The sequence below is a fragment of the Rhagoletis pomonella genome, unplaced genomic scaffold, assembly GCF_013731165.1.
Source record: "Rhagoletis pomonella isolate Grant_MI unplaced genomic scaffold, Rhpom_1.0 Rhpom_scaffold_00009, whole genome shotgun sequence".
NCBI classification, from domain to species: Eukaryota; Metazoa; Arthropoda; class Insecta; order Diptera; family Tephritidae; genus Rhagoletis; species Rhagoletis pomonella.
This window is the reverse complement of record NW_023458563.1, coordinates 24443208-24468588: the sequence shown is the minus strand read 5'-3', so window position 1 is coordinate 24468588 and position 25381 is coordinate 24443208. Positions and strand designations below refer to the sequence as shown.

General features: G+C 34.2%; 1 protein-coding gene across 6 annotated transcripts in view; it reads right to left on the bottom strand.

Moving 5' to 3' along the window:
* Positions 1–455: 455 nt before the first annotated feature.
* The window catches only part of LOC118745650 (Na(+)/H(+) exchange regulatory cofactor NHE-RF1), a 34523-nt gene continuing 9597 nt past the window's right edge, over positions 456–25381 (bottom strand). For 2 of the 6 annotated variants that reach the window (XM_036479194.1, XM_036479198.1), the window contains exon 3: positions 456–1480. In XM_036479194.1, coding sequence (XP_036335087.1) covers positions 645–1415 — 771 coding nt within the window. In that variant the 5' untranslated portion in view covers positions 1416–1480 and the 3' untranslated portion in view covers positions 456–644. Of the gene's footprint in view, positions 1481–6709; positions 7531–7599; positions 7713–7829; positions 7873–25381 lie in introns of those variants that run through there. The other 4 variants (XM_036479196.1, XM_036479195.1, XR_004993676.1 and 1 more) reach the window with 4 other exon arrangements.

The following is a 25381-nucleotide window of genomic DNA, read 5'->3' as shown; positions in this document are numbered from 1 at the left end:
TCTGAAAAAAATAATGTTGTTAGCAACAAATAATTGTTTAATATAAATTATTTTACCTAAAATTGATGAAGACCGCGATAAAAACTGCACACAAGCAAAATCGACGCGAAAAATTGAAATGTCAAGAGTTGTCAAAAGCCTACAGCGCGCTGTTAAATAGAGATTTCGGCTAATCGATACTTTAAAGCGCTTCAAGCAAGTGAAGTAAAGCTGCCACTAGGCCAACTTTCATACATTTTAGTAGATTTTAAAAATTGTTTGACAGTTCTCAAAGCCAAGCAAGCAAAGCAAGCGTGCATTGGGCCAATACCTTGAGCGTTTTGAATACCGAAACGAATGGGTTGCTCCAACCATTTCAATCAAAATTTACCTACCTGAGCGGAACTAATAACGCATGAAGACGACTTTTCCGTGACTTATAACTTACACACAGCCAAACAATTCAAAAACGCTGGTTTGCAGATAACCACATGTGCTAAGAAAACCTTTATTTCAAGATCACAGACAAACACTTCAATATTTATAGATGCACAATTATATACGTACGCCTCAGTGTGTTATAATATACATAATCGTTTAAACATTCTTTTCTTTCCTTAAAAAAGCAAATTATTATGTATATTTTGTGTTTGCTCGTGTATATTTCACAGTTTCTGAATTATTTCAAACTTTTTCTTTAGGTCCACAACTTCATTTTTTGGATTGTATTTTTTTCTGGATAAAAGTTTTGCCCGCATCTCAGCTGCTGTCATAGGTAGTTCTAATCCATAGCTGGAAGGTTTCACAGCTCCGTTTTGGCCTCTTTCCGCTCCCATAGCATCCGCTGGCATAGTCGCATTCGTAGTAATTACATGGCAGGAGCTTGAAGTAGAATTGCAAACGTCTGGTTTTCTTGGTAACATTTCCTTGGCATTATTTGTAATTGCACCATTTGTATTTACATTAGCATTGACTGAATTTTTGCCACCATTGGATGAGCGCTTTGTACTTATGCTGATACTGCTAATGTTGTTGCTGCTTCCAGGTATTTCTTGAAATATGCCCTCGAATTCTCTATTTACGTTGTTGTTCTTTTTGCTCTCTGATGATGCAACACTGGCAGGGTATTCACTCGCGCTTGTCTCACTTTTACTTGCATTTGCTTCGACTATTAACAACCGGACTTCATTTGACAGCGCTTTAATCCGCTGCACCACTTGTTTATGCGATTCCCCGCTAATGTTAACGCCATTTACTTCAATAATGCGATCTCCCTCTTTTAATCCCGAAGCCTCCGCTGGAGAATTCACATCTACTTTTCCTATAAACTGCCCAGGCTTAACTTTTTCTGAATGCAAATTAAATCCGTACCCTTCGAAATCTGGACGTTTTACTATATGACAGAGTTTTGTAGGTAGTTGCGTTGTTGAAGTCATCGTCTTTGTTTGGTTACTTCGCTTCAAGATATTTTATTTATTATTTTGTTGCGCAGCACGTTGTTCTGCAAGAGAAAAAAATATATTTATAAATAGTACTTCGAGTTTTTTTTTTAATTAAGCTAGTTAAGCGATAGATAAAACGGATAAAATCCTATGAGATTTTTTTTTCATTTTTGTTTCATTGTAATTAATATATACTGACATAAAAAATAATACTAACAAGCAATTTGACTAGAGTAAATTAAGAGATAAATAAAAAGAGAAGTGGTGTATCTTAAAGCATAGACAGACGGCAACGTTGATCCGGATTAACGGCGCAGTTGATCTGATGAAAATTGTGCCTTTGCGTCTGCCATGTAACGAGTCGCGAGGTCGTAGGTTCGAGTCGCACGGCCAGTAGAATATTCATTTAATTTTTTTTTTCATTCAATTATAACTTCTATATTTTTTTAATGTTGTTTTGAGTTATTTATTATTGAGGTTTTTAATTAAATAAAACTCTGAAAATTTTGATTAATTAAAAATAAAATTAATAATTGGAATTAAATAAAACAAAAGAAAGTAAAATAAAATAAAGCAAAATAAAAGTTATAAATCAAATAAAATAATAAAAACAAAAATTTATTAACAATCGTTCAAAGCGAATCTGGGTTCTACGGAATTGTAGAACGCAGGTCACACCACTCGGATACCGCGGATGAAGAAATTGGTTGCTTTATTTTCTCAGGGGGCGTAGAATACAAAGAATATGCAGAACTAGCATCGACATCCCCCTTGTCGTCGGTAATGCAGTCACCATCAATGGCAACCGATTTATTTTTCAGACCAAATGGTAAAAAATTTACCAATTTTTATTACATCGGGAAATTGAGTGGAGTTTGTTCCTCTTTATCAAGAAAATATGCCAATTCAGTTTTCATAACGATACTTTTTGAAGTGAAACTTCTTTAGCGGCGGTTGGTTGGTTGGGAGTAAATTGGCAAATTCTACGGAAATTGCACACGGAAATGGTGCAACGGAAATGGTGCAACAGAAATTATTGGGGCTGAAACAAGTGCTTCTTGAGTGTATGGTATTAATTTAACAAAAAAGTGCTAATAAAATGGTGCAACGGAAATGATGCAACGGAAATTATTGGGGCTGAAACAAGTGCTTCTTGAGTGTATGGTATTAATTTGACAAAAAATTGCTAATAAAGGTTAAAAAGTACAACTTAGAAAAATAACAATACATGAAAGTAAAAGTGATTACGTACATAGATAAAGAAAAGGATAAAGGCAAAGGTAAAAATAAAAACGAAACCAAAGATGCGTAAAGATAACGGCAAAAATGAAGACCAAGGTAAACTTAAACACTTTACTTATATATAAGGGCAAAGGTGAATGGGAATATGTAGATGAAGAAAATGATAAACATAAAAGTAAAAACAAAGATGAGGATGAGGATACCGATAAAAGTAAAGACGAAGATAGGGGAAGAAAGATTTAAATAAAGGTAATTGAAGAGGAAAAGATATACAGAGAGACACGGAGACTCAATCTGGGAACTATTTCGGGATTTTAGAAATTTTCGGGATTCTCGAGACTTTATCGATAAAATAATCCATATTTTTATCGGTTTTCTTATCAATATTTTTATCGATTTTGATATCAATTTTGTAATCGATATTTTTAACTATTTTGTAAGCGATATTTTTTATCGATTTTGTTATCGATTTAGTTATCGATACTTGGCGATTTTGTTGTCGATATTTATCGATAACGTTATCGAAATTTATCGACTGTGTTATCGATTTGGTTATCAACATTTATTGATTTTGTTATCGATATTTATCGATTTTTTATTGATATTTATAGATTTTGTTATCGATATTTATCGATTTGGTTATGGATACTTATCGATTTTGTTGTCGAATTTATCGATTTTGTTATCGATATTTATCGATTTTTTATCGACATTTATTGATTTTGCTATCGATATTTATCAATTTTTATCGATATTTATCGGTTTTATTATCGATATTTATCGATTTTGTTATCGATATTTATCGATTTTGCTATCGATATTTATCGATTTTGTTATCGATTTTCTAATCGATTTTGCTACGAATGGTATTATCGATGTTGCCGTTGAAATTGTTATCGAATTTGTCATCGATTTTGTTATCGATTTTTTTATCTATCTATCGGTTTTGTTACCGATATTTTGTTGGGCGTTGTTATCGATAAACATATAAATAACATATAAAACGAACAGGGGTAGAGGTAGGGATCTAGATAGAAAAAAGAGAAAAAATATAACCTTAAGCAAAAGCAGATATGTGTATGTATACATTGGTTATGAGACAAAATAGATAAGTAACGTAAGTTTCACTTCTCTAGTGTGGCCCACGCGCACTTACTTTTTTTTTTATATTGCATTGGATGCAAATTGCATTACAATTGTACATTATTAACATTATATTATTTAAAGTTTTAAATTATAATTTGTTTCTTAATTTCGTTTTTATTAATGCAAAATCAAAAAATTTGCGCTCAGCTGCTGCGGAACTGTGAGGCAGACTAAAAATGTTATGAACTAAATCACACAATTCTCTTAAAGCCGCTTCACCCAATCCATTTTTAATCAAACTTACTTGATCCCAAAAACGTAATCAAGCGCATCAGTAACATGGCTGATGATGGCCGTATCGTCACTTTTACTAACGATGACGATATTCAACATAGGGCGGAATATTCATCCATTAAGTAAATAGAAAAAATTGACGCGACACTATTGCATGAAGTGAAAGGGTGATAATAACCTAACCAAAGGCTTGTGAAATGGACCATTTTAAAAAGAATTGGACCAATGGACCAAACGAAAAGAAATGGACCAAATTTGGACCATTTGGAACAAAACGGCAACCGTGGTCACCATACTAGGTAATTCAAATAAGTTATCATTTAATTCAAATTGGATTCCTAGTATGGTTACTTCAATTCCGATGACAAGGTAGATGTCCATGCTAGTTTACATACGCTCTCCGAGTTTTGGTCAGTGTTGTCATCGAAAATTCCCTTGATCCGAATTAATTTTGTAAATGTAAATCTAGGACTTAATCCGGATCAACTGCAGTAAATTATCAAGACAGTTGCAAATTAAAAGCTTGATCCGGATCAACGCTGCCGTCTGTCTACTCGCATTCGCTAAGGTCTGATAGGGCGCTGTTACGCAGACGATCATATGATCCCTGGTCACGGCACTTTTCCTCTAATTTTTTCCATTCTTACTCCCTTTGACCAACAGAGGAGCAAATGACCAGAGTATTTCTTTTGCTCAGTTGTTTTTTTTTGGTTTATTTTTTAATAAATTTTACATTTGTGTTGTGAAATTATGAAAAAAATAAGGAGGGGTATATGCATGTGTAGGAAACAGTAGTAGAGCATGTGCTTATACTTACACACTGTAGCTAGACCTTAAGAGTTAGTTGTTAAGATGAAACTGTAACTAGACCTTAAGACTCTTTACTCGTTTGTTTGTATACTAGTTTTATTATTACTCGTTATGTCAATAACCGTTTTGTACAAGTGAAGCGCCATCTTAGAAAATAAAGAGATTCATTCGATTTTGTACATCCAAGCGAGCGGTAGCGTTTTTGGTAAACCACTAAGGGCCGTTTGCACCATGTCTAGTTAACGCTAACTGGAGGTACATCCTTCAGTTAAGCACGTTAACTGCTTTATCGATCACATGTTATATGATGGGTGTCGATAACGTCGATAAAGATGTTTAACTGGGAGTTAGAATTAACTAGACATGGTGCAAACGGCCCTAAGACTCTGATACTATTGCACATGTGTATAAAAACATGTCAAAACGAAACAGAACAAGGGTTGCTATCTCACTATATCCAGTATACAAACTTAGCTATTTTTTTCACCAAATTTGGTCCCCATGAAGGACTAGTGTTGCAAGCAACGCTTTTTCGGCAATAAGGGTGTTGTGCAGCAATTAAATGTGGTGAAAATTATTTTAGTGCTAGAGAAATAGATGGACAAATATTTCAGTGCGCTTGAACATCTCAGGTTTAACCGAAATATAAATGTATTTAGAATATTTATTTTATTAATACATACCCATTTTTAATTTTACTGTGTCGAAATATTTGTAATTTAGTATTTAAGTTATTGAATGCACAAATTAAATTATGGGAGCGATTTATTCACATGGAATTGGAAACAGGGCTGATCATATACTTTAAATAAATTGTGAATCTGCGAAAATATCTTCTCAGCATATGAATATACTTCTTAACTTTTGCCGAAAATTTTCATACAGGCTCGAAATTACGCCAGTAACTTTCAAATATCGTCTCTTGTATGGAAAATTTCCGTAAGCGTCATTTTGACAGTTTTTAGTTAAAGATGCAGTTATATATTTTAACATAAGGTATTTCAATTTTTTGTTAACAGTTTTTGGATATTTTCTTTAGTTTCCGAGTAATAGACTAAAATGTTTTCGGTAATTTGGTACAAATTACGTTAGTAATGCTGTCGTACTAAACTAATCAAGATCTTTCAAATAGTGTCATCTGTTTTTAAATATCTGCTTTAGTTCCCGACATATTCAGCCTTAACATGAGTTTCATTTTCTCGAACCGAGTCACCTTTTCACTTTTCGTTTCCGTGTGCTCACTACGGGTGGTTGAAAAAAATTCTGGCGAAACTCACGATTAGGCTGATTAGTAAAATGCATCGTTAATTAACAAACAAAATTTTAGCTTGTATATTTATCTCTCTAACGCATTACTTCTATATACGTCAAGACCAACGCCCGACGCCGTTATGTCTGTATTTAATAACGGCTCTATGACAAAATATTCAAGAAATGTATTCGTTGATTTTTATTTACTTCATTTCATACATTAATATTGATATGATTTTTTTTTTAATAAGTACCAGGAATAAATATTTAACAAAAAACTATTTCACTTAAGCTGAACCAACTTTTAGTTTCTCGGAGCTAATTTTGGAACGCTTCATAAAATATTTTCATAGACGGTAAATGCAACCCTAGTTGCTTCATTAATGAGCTGAAAAACCAAAACAAATAATTAAATTTGTGCATTGGAGCCTTTTGAAATGGCCTTTAGAAACGGCAATGGAATTTCGACACTATTCAAGGAATTGCGAATATAAGCTGCCTTCCGATTGGCATATTTGCGATTTAACCCTTCAGAAAGTTACAAAAAAAAAAAAAACATTTTCTATTTTTATTTATTATATATTTTTGAAATAAAAATACTCCACCTTGTACACCAAAAAATTTCTTTAACCATCTTGCGCAGCAGTTTGTTGATCTTATCTTCACGGTTACCGAAATCACCAGCCTCAACGTAGTGATTAGCCCTCTTGCGCCAGCCGCCGGTTGGTGTTGAGCTTAAATGGCCAGAGGAAGTTGGAGGCTTTCAAATAATCAACGCACTGAATATCGTGGGCTTTGCGCAATTTGCGTTCGATCACAAAGTTGTCAGAGATTGAGACACGTTGACGGTTGTGCTTGACAATTCCACGTTTGTAGATCAATTCACGAACTGATTTAAGATTTGGATAACCCCATGTGATATAGGGTTCAATTTGATGAAAAAACGGTGGTTAATGTGGCGAAAACGGAACAACAGTAAAACTTTACGCACTTTTGGTGCAACTTTGTTGATACCGCGGACACAGATCACAAAAGCCAATTTGTCTTCTGCAGGCACGTAGAATGGGCCGCGTTTTTTTGCCAGATGGAGCAACTTAATCTCACGGCGTCCATCACGGCGATATTTTGCTTGATATTTCTCAGCATGCACCAAGTTATCACGTTTGCGGAGTGCAATCACAGCAGAACGCTTTAGTTTACGCTTGATCAGGGTAGCACGTTTGCTGACCTGCTTCTTGCTGAAATTCAGCTACGACTCGGGGACAGCAGGCAGCTTCCTGGAAGGTTGTTTGCCCTTTGCTTCAGGCTTCTTACAGACCGTGGTGGCAGTCAGCATAACTTGTAACTTAGCACGTTGAGAAGGCGAAAAAATTTCGCCAAATGTTTGGAGCACATCTTAAATAACGCCACTCGATTTATTACATTTCTATTAAGCACAATTTCATTAAATTAAATACTTTTTTAACACATAGATATGCTGCAACCAGGCACTTACTTTCCCAAATTCCATCTTGCTTGTCGGCATAATTTTCCAAATGTGCCTGCGCTGCTACTTCATACTAATAACTTCATTTTCAAACTGCACCTTCTTTGTTGCCTCAACATATCCTAAAAATATATAAAATTTACATTAAGCAGTAGAAATCGCAAAAATTAGCAAATAAAATACTCCCTTAATTTTGTTTTGTTGTCAAATTTGTGAGAAATGTGAATTCACCACGATGCAATACAGAAAGAACAAGGACCAGGGATGTAATTTTAAGTAAACCTAATTTTGTATCAAATATAACATTAAACGGTGGTTATAATACACTTTTTAATATTATTAATCAGAGTACATACATTATATGGTATTTCTTTCAAAAATTAATGCACTATATGCATATTTTTTTTAATGTTTCTTAAATTTCTTTCATTGATGCTGAAAAGCAACCATGCGTGTAAGAAATTGTGTGCTACCTAAAATTTCACCTCTGGAAACTTTATCCCCATAAAGGACTTCACCATTTTTTTTTACTGGATATACTGAGGTTGCTATCATCAGGTTTATTCTACATATCGCACACGATCTTCAAAACGGACACAACTCAAAATGAGGAATTTTCGAAATTATACCCTTAAAATGTACACAGAGCTTTTATTTACCTTTCAGCAAAAACTGGAGCAATTTTGTGTTATAACTTGTTGAAAAAACCTAAGGTAAAGTTTTTCATGCCCACATGATTAGCATGCGCCAGGGCTGTAAAAATTGCAATCAAATTGGATTGCAATCGCATATTTTACGTAATATTGCAATCTAGTTTAATTGCAATTAACATTGATTGCTTATATTTTGATTGCAAAAATTGAAATTTGCAATGATTTAGAAGAAATTGATTGCAATAAGTTTTTCATTGCAATTAATTTTTGATTGCAATCATTAATTGCATAAAAATTGCTAACTGCAATCTGTCTAAATAACATTTATTTTGATGAATAATTGGAAGTACGATGGTGAGGCACACAAGCCCTCAGTGGGTTAATGGCATTACACCTCGCAGTAGGTTGTTTTGATTGTCGTATTTAATGTTCCGCTAATCGAGAGCATATACAATGTGCGTGCATACAAATTCGATTTTCTGCATGACAAAGCTGCAACTAAACAGCACCTCCATCGTGTTTTTCAACCATCCCTAGTAGTATAACGTATCGATGGCTGAGTGGAAGATCGACCTATCTCGGCAGCCACTTCGAAAACGCCCTATCTCAGAAAATTTTTCAATAACGCTCTACTTCAGAATTTGATTTAAGAACGCCCTATCTCAGAATTCGGTTCAGCATTAGTTAGGCGGTCATATATTCGCACAATAAGTTTTGGTTCGCACATTTTATATTTGGTCTTGTGAATTGTAAATATTGTACGGTATTATGTAATTCAGAAGTTATCCTATTTGTCTTATAAGCTAAAATTTTACAACAGTCTTCAATATTTTTTGCTGCTTTTTGAATAAAATGTTTTTCTTCAAGCAGCAACAACTTTCTGGCTACTGTTGTCAAACTTAAACTTATAAGATTAAATATTTTTCTTTCAGCACAAGATTTGGTAACTATAACTTAATCATGTAACGATAACTAAATCATATTTTCAGAGAAACATACTTACGTATCTGAACTCTTTTCTCAGTGTAAATTACTAAAACAACATGCATGCATTTTGAAGTGCTCACAACTCGTTGTTTATATTAGGTGTGTATAGTAACAAATAGTCAGTACTGGAACCTGCAAATTTTTACTGGAAAAGTGTATAATAACCCAAAAAATTTCCAATGGAGCACTGAATCGAGAGCGTAATAACACGGGAGAGGTGCAAATTCTTGCTAGTGAAATTTTTACTAGTAGAAATTAGCTACCGGAAGAAGAAGATTAAATGTCAAAAGCCGCCATTTGTTGAAATGGTTAAGCATAAACAAAAGTAAAATGAGTGGAAATCAAAATATTAATGATGTACCGGACTGTGTAAGTGCTTGCGTGTAAAGCAAAGAGTTTAAACCTGAACAGAATGTCAAAACGGTGAAACAACTAGTTTTTACTAGTTTTGCGTTCAATAAATTTTTCTGCTAGTTTTCTCTTTTTCGCAATTTCACGTTCTGTTTTGCTTTTACGCTCTCAATTTCTTTAATAAAAAAAGCTTGAATAAATTATTACATTTTTGAGATTGCAATTAAAATGGTTGATTGAATCAGTGATTTGATTGCAATCACAATCATTGCAATCAAATGGGCTTACAATTAAATTGATTGTAGTTTTTACAATCAGAAAAATGCAATCAATTTTGATTGTAATCCTATTACTAGCACCATCATTGATTGCTAAAAAAATTTATTGCGAATTTTTACAGCTCTGGCATGTGCTAAGAAATAGTTTTTCTCATTTTCTGACGAACGTGTAATTTTGAGAGGTTTCTCTTTTGCAGACAGTGTGCGATATGTACTTCTTTGTTCACATCTGCAGCACAAATGTACCAATCTGCTACAAAAAGGATAAATAGTATGAAAAATACTCCATTTCGCTACTAAAAGGAACAAATAGTAACTTGTATTCCCAAGCCCACCCTTTTTAATAATAATCCCAACGGTTTTTACCCTCCATTCCCGCCCATCCGCACGACGGGCGCAGTCTGCATGCCGTACGGAACCAATAGGGCTATTCGCGATCCGGTGCAAATGGCCTAGCATCATTGCATTGCAAATTTGTATTGCAAATTATTTGCAATACACAAACAAAATACACGCATTTGCATTTGTCATGGCTTGGCAAATTTGCAATACCGAAAATCGATAGCATAAAAATGCTATGCATTGCATTCATAAACAAAACCAAAGCTGATGCACAAAAATTGTTTTGCAAAAGCTTTACCACTACAGTTTAATAAAGGTCGCTCACAATCCATGGCATATTTCTGCAATTGCATAAATTTGTCAGCTCTTATGCACCAAATCGCGAATAGCCCTAATATTTTCAATTTTTGCGCCGAGTCACGATAGGTAGGAGTTTGTTAAGTGTCGACATCTAAAATTGTTCAGCTACAGAACTAAATTCATCAGCTGATTGTATGTCTTTATGTTAATAATTCATTTACTGAGAGAGGATAGTATTGTTTTCTTAATGCTGAAAAGCGAATCAGTTATATCAAATGTGCTGGATTGAGAGTTAAAATCCTGGCATAAGCAAGGGAGTGGCTCGCGTAACTAACAAAATTAGTTATACAAGTTTCCAAAAATAGGGGATACAAGTGTCTTGATACACGGGAGGGAACATTAAGGCTAACTTCACCCAGAAGAAGCGGACTTTGAAATTGAGCCTGTCAGTAATTTAACCATAAAAATTGTACACTCAGAAAAAGGTTTAGTTATAATTACCAAGATTTGGTTATAGTGACCAAGTGGCATAGTTAGATATGGTGAAATAAATATCTAGTTCACGAAAGTCTGCAATTTACTTGAGACTTCTAGTAGGGACAAATGTATATTTGTTAATAATTACAAAACGACTACCTTGAGTGGACAATATTGTTAGTTGAATAAAATCATTGTTGAGCAAATATAAACAATGCTTTGGTTGATACAAGTTTTCAATTAATTTTGTGGACTTTCTGTAGACGTGAATCAGCTAACCGTTTATTACTGGAAAAAAAGGAAATAAATTGCGGCGATAACAAAACAGAAACTGACACAAACAAGTCTGGGCATGTCATAGCACACACTTTTCTTTCTCTATCTAGCGCAGTGATCGACATGCCATAGCTTACTAAGCGCTCTGTGACCACACGCGTGTTTCACCCATATACGAACAGCGGTAGCGGAGCAATGATTTCCACGCACACAGTCTCATTCATTGAATCGTTTTTATGCAATGGTCGGCATAGTATCGCATTCAAACTAGAGCTGGAAAACTATCGATGGCACTATCGATATATCGATGGTTTTTGACTATCGAAAACATCGATGGTTTTGTAAGCACTATCGATAGTTTTCACTCATACATACATTATTCTGTAAAATCCGGCGGTACCTAGTTTATCTTTTGATATCGGAAAGGACATTTATCAAAGCATGGAAAATGAATTCAATTAAATTGAAGCTAAAAATCGTTGATAAACTTTTGTTCCTTAACAGAAATACATATATGTAATACTCCTATATTGGAAGTAAGAGCTAGTACCGTCCGAAAACACTACAGTACAGATATATAAATAAACACGTGCGAAAGAAAAGGAACACATACGTTTATAAATAAACATGTACACAACACATATACAAAAACGGCACTCAAGTACACAATACATTGACAAAAACCGTACTAGACTGTCTCGCATTGAGAAGTTAGCTTACTGCCAATATAGAAGTATTACATATATGCAGAAATATAGACATATTTTGGCAATTTCGATCTCATTCTCAATAAAAGTTGATATGTTCTAGTTCGTAGGCTAGTCTGATCTTTTGAGTTTGCGTGCGAATAAAACCACTTTATTCCACTTTTTAAACGACGTTTCGTAGGGTTTATTTTATCTGCTACAACAAATATTCAAAAATACAAAAAAAAACACACACATTAAGTTTTAATCGAAAAACAAATATGTATGTATACATATATAACAACAATCTAAATTAAATGACAAACCAACTCACATTGTTTATGTTTAATTTTTGGACCTTTTTAATCAAAGCTATCGATAGTACTATCGATAGTATCAACATTTTCGATAGTATCGATACTATCGATGGTTGTGAGTATCGACTATCGAAACTATCGATGGCCACGACTATCGATAGTTTTCCAGCTCTAATTCAAACGATTCAATAACTGGGACTGTGTGCATTGCTTAGCTGCGCTCTTCGTATGTGAAACACACATGCGCTGAGAGAGCGCTGAGCATTATTTAGGGGTGGCTCACAAGCATGAATATCGTGGTTGCCTCAACTAAGATTTGTTAACTATGACTAAACCAACCATACGTTAAGTTGAATGGAATTTGTAGAAATATGCTTCAAAGAAATATTTATTAGTATTTACCAAACCCTTCAAATAAATTAACGATTTGGTACAACCTAGATGAATATTAGAAGCTTTAATATAATACAACTGATTGTTCAGATATGAGGTTTTTCGTTATAACTTCTTCATTTAAGTATTTAGGAACATGAAATTTTGCAATACTTCCACTGATTATCAAAAGAAAACTGAGAGTGAAAATTACAAAGATCGGGTCACTATAACCTAGCTTCCATACAGCTGATTGTTCAGATATAAGATTTTTCGTTATAACTTCTCCATTTAAGTAGCTAGGAATATGGAATTTTGCACTGTTGTCACCCATTATCAAAAGAATATTTTCAGAGAAAATGGCGAAGATCGGGTCGCTATAACCTATAGCCTCCATACAACTGATTGTTCAGATATGAGATTTTTTGCCATAACTTCTCCATTTATGCAGCTAGGAACATGAAAATTCACACCGTTTTACCCCATTATTAACAGAATACTTACAGTGAAAGTAGCACAGATCGGGTCACTATAACATATATCTCCCATACAACTGATTGTTCAGTTATAAGAATTTTCGTTATAACTCTTCAATTTATGCAGCTAGGAACATGAAATTTTGCAATACTTCCACCCATTATCAACAGAATACTTATAGTTAAAATAACAAAGATCGGGTCACTTTTACATATAGCTCCCATACAACTGATTGTTCAGATATGCGATTTTTCGATATAACTCCGCCATCTATGCAGCTGGAAATATGAATTGCGCAATATTTCCACCCATTATCAAAAAAATATTTACAGTGAAAATGCAACTGATTGTTCAGATATGAGATTCTTTATTATAACTTATCCATATATGCAGCTAGAAACATGAAATTTCGGACTACTTTCACTCATTATCAGCAGAAAGTTTATAGTAAAATTAACAAAGATCGGGTCACTATAGCCTATTTATTGCCTCCATACAACTGATTGTTCAGATATGGGGTTTTACTGTAAAACTCCTTTATTTGGACAGCTAGAACCGATAAATTTCGTAAGCTATTTTATAAATAATAATACAAAGTCTACTGAGAAAATCGTCAAAATCTATGCTGTATTAACTTTATCTCCTATACCACTGATTGTTCAGATACCAGTTTTTGCGATACATTTCTTTTATGTAGGAAGCTAAACCCATTAAATTGTGTTAGCGGTTTACATACCGATCACACAGCAGTGAAAATCACTTAGATTGGTGCTATAAAAGGTATATCTTCCATATCTCTGATTGGTTAGATATTTTTTTATATATGTATCTCCTCTATCTACGTATGCTGTGAATATATAAATTTTTTTAAATGCAGTGATCTGTTAAAGTAAAATTTTCAGATATTCATGAAAGGTATGAAGCGCTCGGTATAGCCGAAAACAGCGCTGCTCTTACTTGTTTGATCTGTGATTCGATCTCAGCGGGCTAGTCAAATTTGAACCGATTGGGCATGCGGTTCAGTTCTTCCGCTCGCTCTCAATTTTTTCATTGTGCAGTGAAAGCAACAACAATTGGTGCCAAGGGATCGTCGCGTAACAGTGCCCTTACAGTTCTCCGCTTGAGCCGTGTTTTGTTTCCAGCGCAATTTAGCGTAGAGCGTGTTCTGGCTTTAACCGGTAACGTTGGTTAAAGGCTCCAACTGGAAACGAATTAGCAGCACAAGAAAATAATTCACGGCACACTGATTTCCAGATGACTATTTTCATTTACTCTCTCCGGGTTTTATTCACGGCTATGATTCCAATTCGAGTTTACAATAAATACAGCAAGTATCAACCTAAAATTATAGAGGCACAATTCAGAACCGAGTTTGCTTGATAAATACTTTACAAGGAATGAAAGGGACCCTTTTAATTTTTTCTTATTATTTGAACAGAGCGTTTCTCTAATCGCTGTTGTTCGGACGGTGGTTAGCATTGAAAAGAAAGAGTCACCTTCACCGAATGTAGAGCAAGCTTAATCGGATTTGTTTTTGTGTGTATGTTCGAATTTATGCATAAACGGTATTGTGAACGCGCTCTTTCGATTTTGACAATTCACAATTCATGTTCTGCGATTTTATGGTAAAGTTAACAGAACAAGCGTAATACCTAAGTATTTTGCTTCGTTGACGAGTGGACTACATATTAAACGCATCGACGTAAACCGGTTTGTATGATTGATATTTCAGTTTGATACGGAACTTTATAGCCCGTAGTACAGCAGTATAACGGCCTCTTGAAGTTTAATCGTTGCATTTTCGATGGTGTCATCCACTGCCAGGAGGGCGGTGTCATCCCCAAACGTCGCGGTTGCGTGATGGCTTCCAACAGGTAAGCTGTAAGTATCATTGTGCATACTTACAAGCAGCATTGCCGTTGTGCGACTGAAATGGCAATTTGACCCTTTTTAAGCGCCAATACCCTTTGACCCGACTTGTTGAAAATTTTCGTATTTTGACCCTTTTCCAAAATTATGTGCGACTTTTGCTCCTTTTCAGAGATTTTATTTAGGAAATATTAACAGAAAAAATATTTCCTCCTAAAAGTACAAAAAAATGCATCACTTAAAACGTTTAAAGGAAATGCAACTCTTCTTCTAGCAGCAACTAGATGTATGTGTATGTTTGCAACCCTATTTTATGCAACGCTTGTCTCGCTATTTTCTTTTTCAATTCAACAGATTTACCGCCCAATTCTTAATACTCCCGGGGAGTTTATTCTCCGGGAATTGGTTTCTCCAGGAAATTCGAACTTCGAAAAAGTTGTTTGACACTTCTTTGAGAGCTCAACTCTTCCAGAGAGTTTCTGTTCAGAGTCGGCCTGTTATTCTTTTGCTAGTAAAGGAAAGCAAAAATGATATGGTGACCCTTCTTTTCGTCAATGACCCCTTTTTTCGACTTTCTGAAAATTATCAACGGCAACACTGGTAGTCGAATCGACGAACTTTAGTACTCTAGAAATAATAAGTAGTTACCCAACACTATTAACGATAATGTGCGCATTTTAGTTAAATATCTAATAAATTTTATTTTCAAGAGCATGTGTTTATACATATTTATTTATAATGAAATAAAAAATTAATTTTGATAATATATTTATTAATAAAATTCTTTTCTCCGAGCTTTCTGTATATATATATAATATCAACAAAGTTTAAAGGTAGAGCCATAGAATTTTCAATAGACAGAATAGCCAAGCTACGTAACCTGTCTTGTCCCATAGAGTTTCTCAAATAGGTTTTTATTAATTTTAGTTTCGAAAATGATCGTTCAGCACTAGCTGTAGGCACAGGAATTCGAACAAGTAACATTAATGCAGTACATATTTCAGGAAAGCAGGGCGACATAAAATAAAGTATATGGGTCAATCCATGCAAAATTTACACTAAAAATTTTTTTCCGCTCAAATTATTTTTCTTCGCATTCTTTGGGTAAAAATATGATATACGTATTTTTTTATTTTCATTTGACACATACATACATACAACTTTAAGCATGCCAAAAAAGGACTTTTTGATATATGCTTCCGCGCAAACAAGCATTTTAATAAAAAAAGCCTTATCATCGTACCATTTATGACTTTTTCTTGGCTTTCATACGAGGATTACGAGAAGTCGATGCAATTATTTTTTAATACAAAAAATTGGATATTAAAAAACTAATAAAAAATTAATTTTTTTTTCAAATTTAATAATGTTTTTTTTTAATTTTTTTATTGAAAACTGTTCTCCAAATACTTAAGTAAAACCTGTAAAAATTTCAGCGTGGGTAGTTCATAATTACGCTTGTAATCAAATTTTAAACAACTGCGAAACCGCTAAAAACCGCGCGCTCTCCTTGACGTGCACCATCTATCCACGATTGAGAGAATACAATATTCTATCATTCTTGCCATCTATCTATGTACTCGTATAACAGGCTGCATGCTCGCACTGAATTTCTTCGGTATTACATAAAAGACAAGTTCTGAATGAAGTTTGTTTTTATTAGGGTTCTAATTACGCTCGTCTACAATAATGAATAAGAATATCTACTTTTTATTTGGTTTATTTGCTTTACTATTACTTTATCATTAATAGGATGAAGAACAATTCCGATTGTATTGCTAACGGATTTGAAAATCAAATTCCACCACCCGGACTTGACATATCTCTGGAAGTGTTCATGGTAGAGTACTGGAACTTGGTATGGACATATTGTCTGTAGTTATAAGCAATAACCGCCTGAGTCGACTTAGGAAAGAATTGAGTTTTATGTTATCGTATTCTGCAACTACTCTTCCATGTGTATGTGAAATCTCCATCTAGGCTATTTAAAAAGTTTTGGACGAACATATTTTGGTTTCCCCATTAGGTTAACATTACAATCCAAATGTTTAAAACGTTTTTCTCGAATACAGGTTTTTCTACTTATGCGGTTATTGTTTATGACCACAGATAAATGAATCATTCCCCCACTCATAGAGAAAATTGTGGCTATTGGAAACATCACTACCCAATATCTCGTTTTTTTATAACAATGCTCAGGACTAGGAAGAAGCAGAACAAAAATCAATTTAAAAGTGCAAGACTATATCAGGAACGCATGAAATTCACAGCATTGAGCCTGAGGAAAACTGCAGACTGAAAGTCAAGACTTATTCTTTTTGTAAATAGAAAGCTTTGTAAAACCGGGAAAAAGGCGTGCCTCAGCAAATAAAAAGTAGACATTCATATTCATTATTGTAGAAGGGCGTAATTAGAACCCTATTAAAAAACTAAAAAAATCATTACAAATTTTGAAAAAAAAACTAATTTATTATTTTTTTAATACCCAATTTTTTGTATTAAAAAATAATTGTATTGACTTCTCGTAATCCTCGTATGAAAGCCAAGAAAAAGTCATAAATGGTACGATGATTAGGTTTTTTTTTATTAAAATGCTTGCTTGCGCGGAAGCATATATTAAAAAGTTTGGCATGCTTAAAGGTAAAAAAAATATATCTTGGAAACTGTATGTGTCAAATGAAAATAAAAAAATATGTGCATCATATTTTTACCCAAAGAATGCAGAGAAAAAAAATTTGAGCGGAAAAAAATTTTTGTGTAAATTTTGCATGGATTGACCCATATGTATTATGTATGTATTTCTCTTGTGCCTCGTATGCGATCAAAATGGAGAATATAGTATAGGTAACGTTAAATTCCACAAATTTAGGTTTGTAGATTTGTCGCCAAGTTTTCCGTATAATGACGTTATATATAACTCACTTCCAAAAAATGTAGCGTTAAAGACCACTTAAAACCACATTTACCTTTAAAACAACAAAAGATAGGAAACAAGTGTCTGTATATAAAATGTAGCTAATGAGGTTTATTATCAGGATAAATGAAAAACTTTTGGGTTTTATACAACATTTCAGAAATATACATGCGAATGCAACGTTAACGACAAACATGTTGGCCATATGGTCTTTAGTTGTGTCTCACTTTAATTGATTTTAAGTACTTATGGCGTTTTCGTTTCTACCGAAAAATGTTACCTTCTCATTGCCCTCTCAGCACAAACACTAAGAACCGGGCAATGAAAAGGCAACATTTTTTGTAGAAAGGAAAACGTCATTAGTGTTGTTAACAATTTTAGGTTATTTCTGACCTCGCGGTCTCTTGGGCCGTGGTTGTCTCAGAGCGGGGGTTCGTGGAATTTTGGCAGCCCTTGGTGATTTCAATCTTGCGGGTGTTTCTTGGAATCTAATAGATGCCATTCTGGTACCAAATTCGCCTGGTGAAGTCTTCATACAATTTTTGAACGATCTTTCAAATCTAGGTCTTTACCAGATCAACTCTATTAGTAATAATTCAGCTAAATATCTGGATTTAGTTTTTGTGGACGACCTCTTTGATACGCCTGTTGATATTGAAAATAACTTGGCCCAGAATGGTGGGAATGCTGAAGATAGTGCCTTACATTTTAGCAATTCCTTACGCCATATTATCAGTAAAATAATTCCTCTTGTTAATGAAGCTAACGCAGTGTCTACCTCTCAGTGGTTTACTGACGAATCAAAATGCTTAAACAAATAAAAATCCAAAGCACTTAAGCTCTTTATAAAGTCTGACTTATCTTCTCACTACTCCACATACTCTTGTGCATAAATACAATGTATTGAACAAAAAGTGTTACAAGAATTATATTAACAGGGTTCGACTCAATATACTTTCTAATCCCAGTTCGTGTAAACACAAAGCATAAGATTAACGGTTACTCCTCACCATTGAAATTAAATGATTCAAGGCCGGTCCACATAGAACTTTCGTGTAGGCTTTGGCGTTGAAGTTGGTTTGACAGAACGCACGTTAAAAGTATGCTTTTTACAATGAACGCTTGGGAGCGAATGCTTTGGCCACTAAATAAACATACTAATGAAAAGGGAAGGGATCTTCGAATACCACGCTTGGTTACAGTGATGGGCGGTGCACTGAGGTTTTTATCACGTAGTCAATATCCTCTAAGGAAATCTAACGTTTTTTCCAGATACATTCAAATATGGCGCGCAGTGTTTGGCGCTTTTTAAACTCGTTTGTTTCTATAAATTAAGTTCTGGTTACGATATATTTTGACATAAGTTTTATCTTGATAATATTTTTTCCACTTGTAATTATAGGTATGCATGCACTCTTGCCGTCACACAACAAGCGCCGTATTAATAAAGGCAAATACACACAGGGTGTCCCAGAAGTAACGTGCCAAACTTTAGGGGAAGGTAGGTGGGGCGGTGAGCTCCCTGATAAACAAAAAATTTTCAGGTAAAAGTGTCACCGTTTTTGAAATATTTACATTTTTTCGAATTTAAAAAAAATCGCGCCTTTTCATGTACTTTCTTTAACTGCAACTACAATCCGGGCAATACTTAGTAAATTTTTTATGTAAAATGCTTCCAGATAGTTGCCTCTCCATACTCAAATGCAATGTAGTTAAAATATATTAAGGAACCATCATAAAATTAGGACTATTTCGGGATTTTTAACTTTTTGATATTTTCTTCTCCAACTTTGACTATCTCTGGTGAAAAAAAAAACTGTACTGAGCTATAACTTTACATTACACAAAAAAATTGCTCATTTCATGAAGATTTCAGAAAGGTGCCACACTTACTGTTTCGAATAGAAAAAAAGTTATAGCCGCTTTTGTGGGTAAAGGACTGAGACACGCTAGAATGTATTTAATAGATTTAAATTGAATTTGCTCTTGTTAACGTCAAATGACATGCTAAATAGTACAAAGGTACATTATTACCTGCTCCTGACATTATTTTGTGTTACTTACCGGAATTAGTGAAAGTGGATTTTGTGAAATTGGACCCTTCGAACATTGTGTTATTCAGCCTCATTGCGTAAGTCGTAAATTAGGCTAAATTGTACGACTCGACAACATTGGCATTGTTTACTGTCGTGCTGAAATAAGTAAATGACGAAAATCGTCGAAAACTATACAGTGCTGCCAGGTTTTTCCGTTTTAATACACTAGTCGAATGGAAATTTTAGGCAATGGCGTGCAATTTGCGATACGATTCGACTCTCGAAAAACGACTTGCATACGACACCACTCTCGCAATGATGGTGATTAATACTATGACAGAGAACACGCAGTATATGTCGCATGAATATGCGGATATTCACCTATTTTACGGTGAAGCTTGCTGTAATGCCAGAGCTGCTCAAAGACTCTATGCAGAGCGATACCCCAATCGTCGCCATCCGGGTCGTGAAGTATTCGCCCGGACCCATAGAGAAATATATGAAGGTAAGTGATTTTTCCACCTTTCTTGTTTGCTTGCTTGTTAACTATCATTTTTCACTTTTTTAAGGTCGCATACCTGGAAGGCGTGGCGGCGAAACAGGATGTCCTGCAGCGGTAGATGTTGAAGCTGTGTTAGAGGAAATAAAACTAGGTCCATCGACTTCAGTGAGAATGATGGAAAGACGGACGGGAATACCAAAAACTACAGTTCACAAAGCTTTACAAGGCCATTGATTTCATCCATACCGCATTCAACGTGTTCAGGCTCTACAAGAAAGAGATTACCTGTCGAGAGTTAGATTTTGTCGTGAAATGTTGCGAATGCATGAATCAGACCCCAACTTTTTTAATAAAATAATTTGGAGCGATGAATCATCATGCAAACGTGATGGTTATTTTAATTTACATAACCTTCACAGTTGGCAGATAAACAATCCTCACGAAATGAGAGAAGATCGTTCGCAGTACCGGTACAAAATAAATTTATGGTGCGGTATTTTTAATTGTCAGATATTGCGACCTGTGGAACTGCCGCCAACGCTCAACTCTCACAGTTATTTACAGTTCATTCAGGAACTGCTTCCAACTCTTTTGGAAGATGTACCCTTAAACCTACGGCGAAGACTATGGCTGCAAAATGACGGGTGCCCTGCTCACTACGGGCGTGAAGTAAGAGCTCATTTAGACGAAACTTATCCTCGCCGGTGGATTGGACGATACGGGCCACACACGTCGCCCGCTCGATCGCCAGACCTGAATCCATCAGATTTTTTCTACTGGGGCTGTCTTAAGGACAAAATTTATTCAAAAACAATTCAAAACGAAGAGCATTTGCGGGAACAAATAAATGGAGCTGCTGCTGAGATAGCCCAATTGAGTTTAAGATCTCTAAAAGCGTATTTTCTTAAAAGGTGCCGAGCTTGTATTAGAGTAGAAAGTCGCCAATTTGAGCATATTTTATCAATAAATGAATAAACTTTTCTTCACACAACTCATGTTATAGACTCTAGTCCGAATTCCGGTAAGTAACATAAAATAATTTCAGAAGCAAGTAATTATGTACCTTAGCATGTCATTTGACGGTAACAAGAGCAAATTCAATTTAAATCTATTAAATATATTCTAACTTTTATAACTTTTTTTTTCTATTCAAAACAGTAAGTGTGGCACATTTCTGAAATCTTTATTAAATGAGCAATTTTTTTATGTAATGTAAAGTTATAGCTCAGTACATTTTTTTTTCACCCGAGATAGTCAAATTTGGAGAAGAAAATATCAAAAAGTTAAAAATCCATAAATAGTCCTAATTTTATGATGGTTCCTTAATATATTTTAACTACATTGCATTTGAGTATGGAAAGGCAGCTATCTGGAAGTATTTTACATAAAAAATTTACTAAGTATTGCCCGGTTTGTAGTTGCAGTTAAAGAAAACACATGAAAATACACGATTTTTTTTAATTCGAAAAAATGTAAATATTTCAAAAACGGTGACACTTTTACCTGCAAATTTTTTGTTTATCAGTGAGAAATTAAATAATAACTCCAGATTTTTTGTTTTTTTATGAAAAAATTTAAACTCTAACAAGGAAAAAAATAACGACTGTTTTGTTTTTTTTTTTATTTTTTTGTTAATAAAGTTCTCAGAAACTATCAGGCCTATCGAAAAGTAGAATGGCTTATGGAGAATTTCATTGGCTTTCATCTGCCGTATTTCGTATTACGATTGTTCAATTGTTTCGTAAGATATACGTGATTAAGGGCCGGTTGCTCAAAGCCTGGTTGACACTAATCATCGGTTAACATCGTTATCGACGTTTTCGACTCCATGCATATAACACGGTGTTGGTAACGTCGATAACGATGTTTAACCGGGGATTAGTGTCATCCAGGCTTTGAGCAACCGGTCCTAAGTGGAACCACTATTTTAAGCTGAATAACGGTAAATTGCAAATATCTCGAAAATGTATCCGTAGAAAAAAAAATAACTCGATTTTCGGAATCACAATAGAAATTGGATAGTGGCATCCATTGGACATTTTTGCTGTTAACCAGTGTAATTAATTTAAGAGTCCAATGAAATGGAAGTGAACAATAATTCAAATTTATTAAAATAATAATTATAATTTAAAACGGCCTGTATATTTTCACTCCGCGTCAAATGAATTATTTGTTTATACTACAGAGTTGCACGATTACATAAAAAGTGGCAACTTGTTAGTTATCGACGATGCCGGTGCGGGGAGTACACGCTACATAACTGTAATTTTTTATTATTTTTATTTTTATTTATTTATTTAGTCTAAGGATTTATAATAACATTCCAGACTAGAAGAGTACTAAATTAACTTGATCTATTTGAAATAATTCACAAAGCTAGAAATAGGAATTCAAAAGATTTAAAAAGCTGTCTTTGGGATTGAAAAGTCAACCGCGACTGCATTATTCATGGCATTAAATTCTCGGATGGCACAATAGATGGGGGCGTTACTGGCGTATTGCGTTCTAACATTACAACCATAAAACGGAAGGAAATTTCTAAGGAGTCTGAAAAGTTCAAACAGCGAAGGGCAAACTTGAGAAAATTTTTTTGAAGACGTTCAACAAACCTGTTATATATTCTTGTAATGATATTTCACGATATTCAGTTGAATATTATGAAAATACATGTTACACAGTCTTGGGGGGGGAGGGGGTAAAATTCCCCAATTTCCCCTATTTGGGTCCGCCACTGGTTTAGGACCAGCTTGGGACTATATATATAATATATTTAGTTCCAATCTAGTCCCCAACAGGACCCAAACCACTCCCCAACTAGTGCAAAACTGTTTACGAACTGAGCCCCAACTAGACCCGAACTGTCCCCCAACTAGTCCCGAAATGGTCCCGAAATAATCCCGAAATGGTCCTGAACAGCGTTGCCGCTTTGGTAATTTTTTACCAAAACTGGTAATTTTTTTCTTTTTAGAACGAATTTGGTAATTTGGTAATTTTTTTTTTCAATGTGGTAATTTTTTCAACGTAAGTCTTTTCTTTTAAGTTTAATACTAACCTATTACTTATAAAAATTTATGATTTTGAATCTTCTTAAAATTGCACAATTTGCTTATGTACTTACATATGTATGTGTCTACCCCTTAAGAGAACCAAAAATTTAAAGGGCTCTTAATGTAACAATTTGCCTTGACAACTCAGAGCTTTTAGTATGAGTTCGCAATATAGAAATTTAAGGAAACCACCCATTTTTCCTAATATGGCGGCTCGATCACAGCCCCTACAGTCCCAAAAATCAGGGTTTTGGATCATTTTAACATGCCGGAACCATTGGTGAAAGAAAATAATTTCACAGGACTAATTAAAATTTTGCGATTAAATACGAATGTGACCCATTTATAAAATTGTAAAAGTAAATTTTATCTATCGTTTAACGATACATTTGCTGGTTTCATGATGTGGTTTTAAGTTATTTAAAACACTTTATGTAAAGACTGTATGTTACAGCCTATTTCCAATAGGCATAAACTGCAGTGGAAATGAACTATTAAACACCTTTTAAATGTTTATAAATCTCTGACGGATTTTTTTTGTTTTATGTTTTAAAAATATCTGTGAATTGTTATAGTCGTAACACATTGAAAAGGACAACCACAGCTGTAAATTGTTCATCTTCGTTGTCTAAATGCTCTGTAGATGGTGATATGAATTTTTATGAGTTTGTTATAAAACAAGAGGAAGAACTCATCTTTCGCTCGAAAAATATAAATAGATCTAAGCTGGTCACAATCCCAAACGTGACGTAGTTCAGTCGTCGCCAAAATAATTGTCTACATACGTCGAAAAATAATTTCCAATTTATTTAAATATTATGCTCATAAAAATTTGGTAATTTTTTTCTGAGTTTGGTTATTTTTTTTTAGAGGTTTGGTAAAAAATTAAAAATCTTTGTGGCAACACTGGTCCTGAACAAGCCCTGTCCTTTAAGACTTAAACAATTTCTTCGCACTCATAATCTATAGAAATATTAATACGCTAACGAAATTCCATACAAATCTATTCCTCCCTACTGCTCACCCGATTTCAATGATTGTTCTTTTATTCGAAAGGTCTTTCAAAGAGAAAGTGCAAATTTTGTTTGTTTTTTCCGGTAGGTAGCGCAGGAGTCGAGTTATTCCGAAAAATTTCATTTATGGTCCGTATACGTAAAAAGCCTTTGACGACTTAAAAATATTTATCTCAATGATATTTATTATGACAAGACTTTTTTAATATAAGTCAAAAAATAAAAGTCTTTGAAGACTTCAAAACAAACAAAAATTATAAAACTATTTAACAGAATATTTATTACTCCACCAAGCAATATTATTGACCTAGACGATAAATAAGTGCTGGTGGACTTAAAAAACAGCACAAGCAAAATGAAAAAGGGTGTGCAACAAGTGAGGAGGTCGTATTTCGACAACCGAGCGATACTAGTTATTTATTTATAGTAAAAGTCTAAAAATAAAAGTCTTTGAAGACTTAAAAATATTTATCTCAATGATATTTATTATGGCAAGACTTTTATAAAATAAGTCTCAAAATAAAAGTCTTTGAAGACTTATATTCAACAATTTTTATGAGCTCGAGGCCGTTTTCAGTGAAAACTTAAAACTACAATCAAGCGCAGCTATTCCGCTGCAATTCACTTGATCATGTGGTTGTTGGTTTTTGTTAATATTTCTATTATTAGAATGTTTAACTTTTTAGGTGTGCTCGTCCTTAAGTTATTTGTTTTTGTTATTTTTATGGTCTTTATAACAATTATATTCAACAATTTTTATGAGCTCGAGGCCGTTTTCAGTGAAAACTTGTTGTGGAAAAGCAACAATATTTGAAAAAATGGTAGAAGTGATAGCTATTTCGGAAATCACCACATTTCCTCATCAGACTTCTTTCAGTAGGATTCGAACCGAAG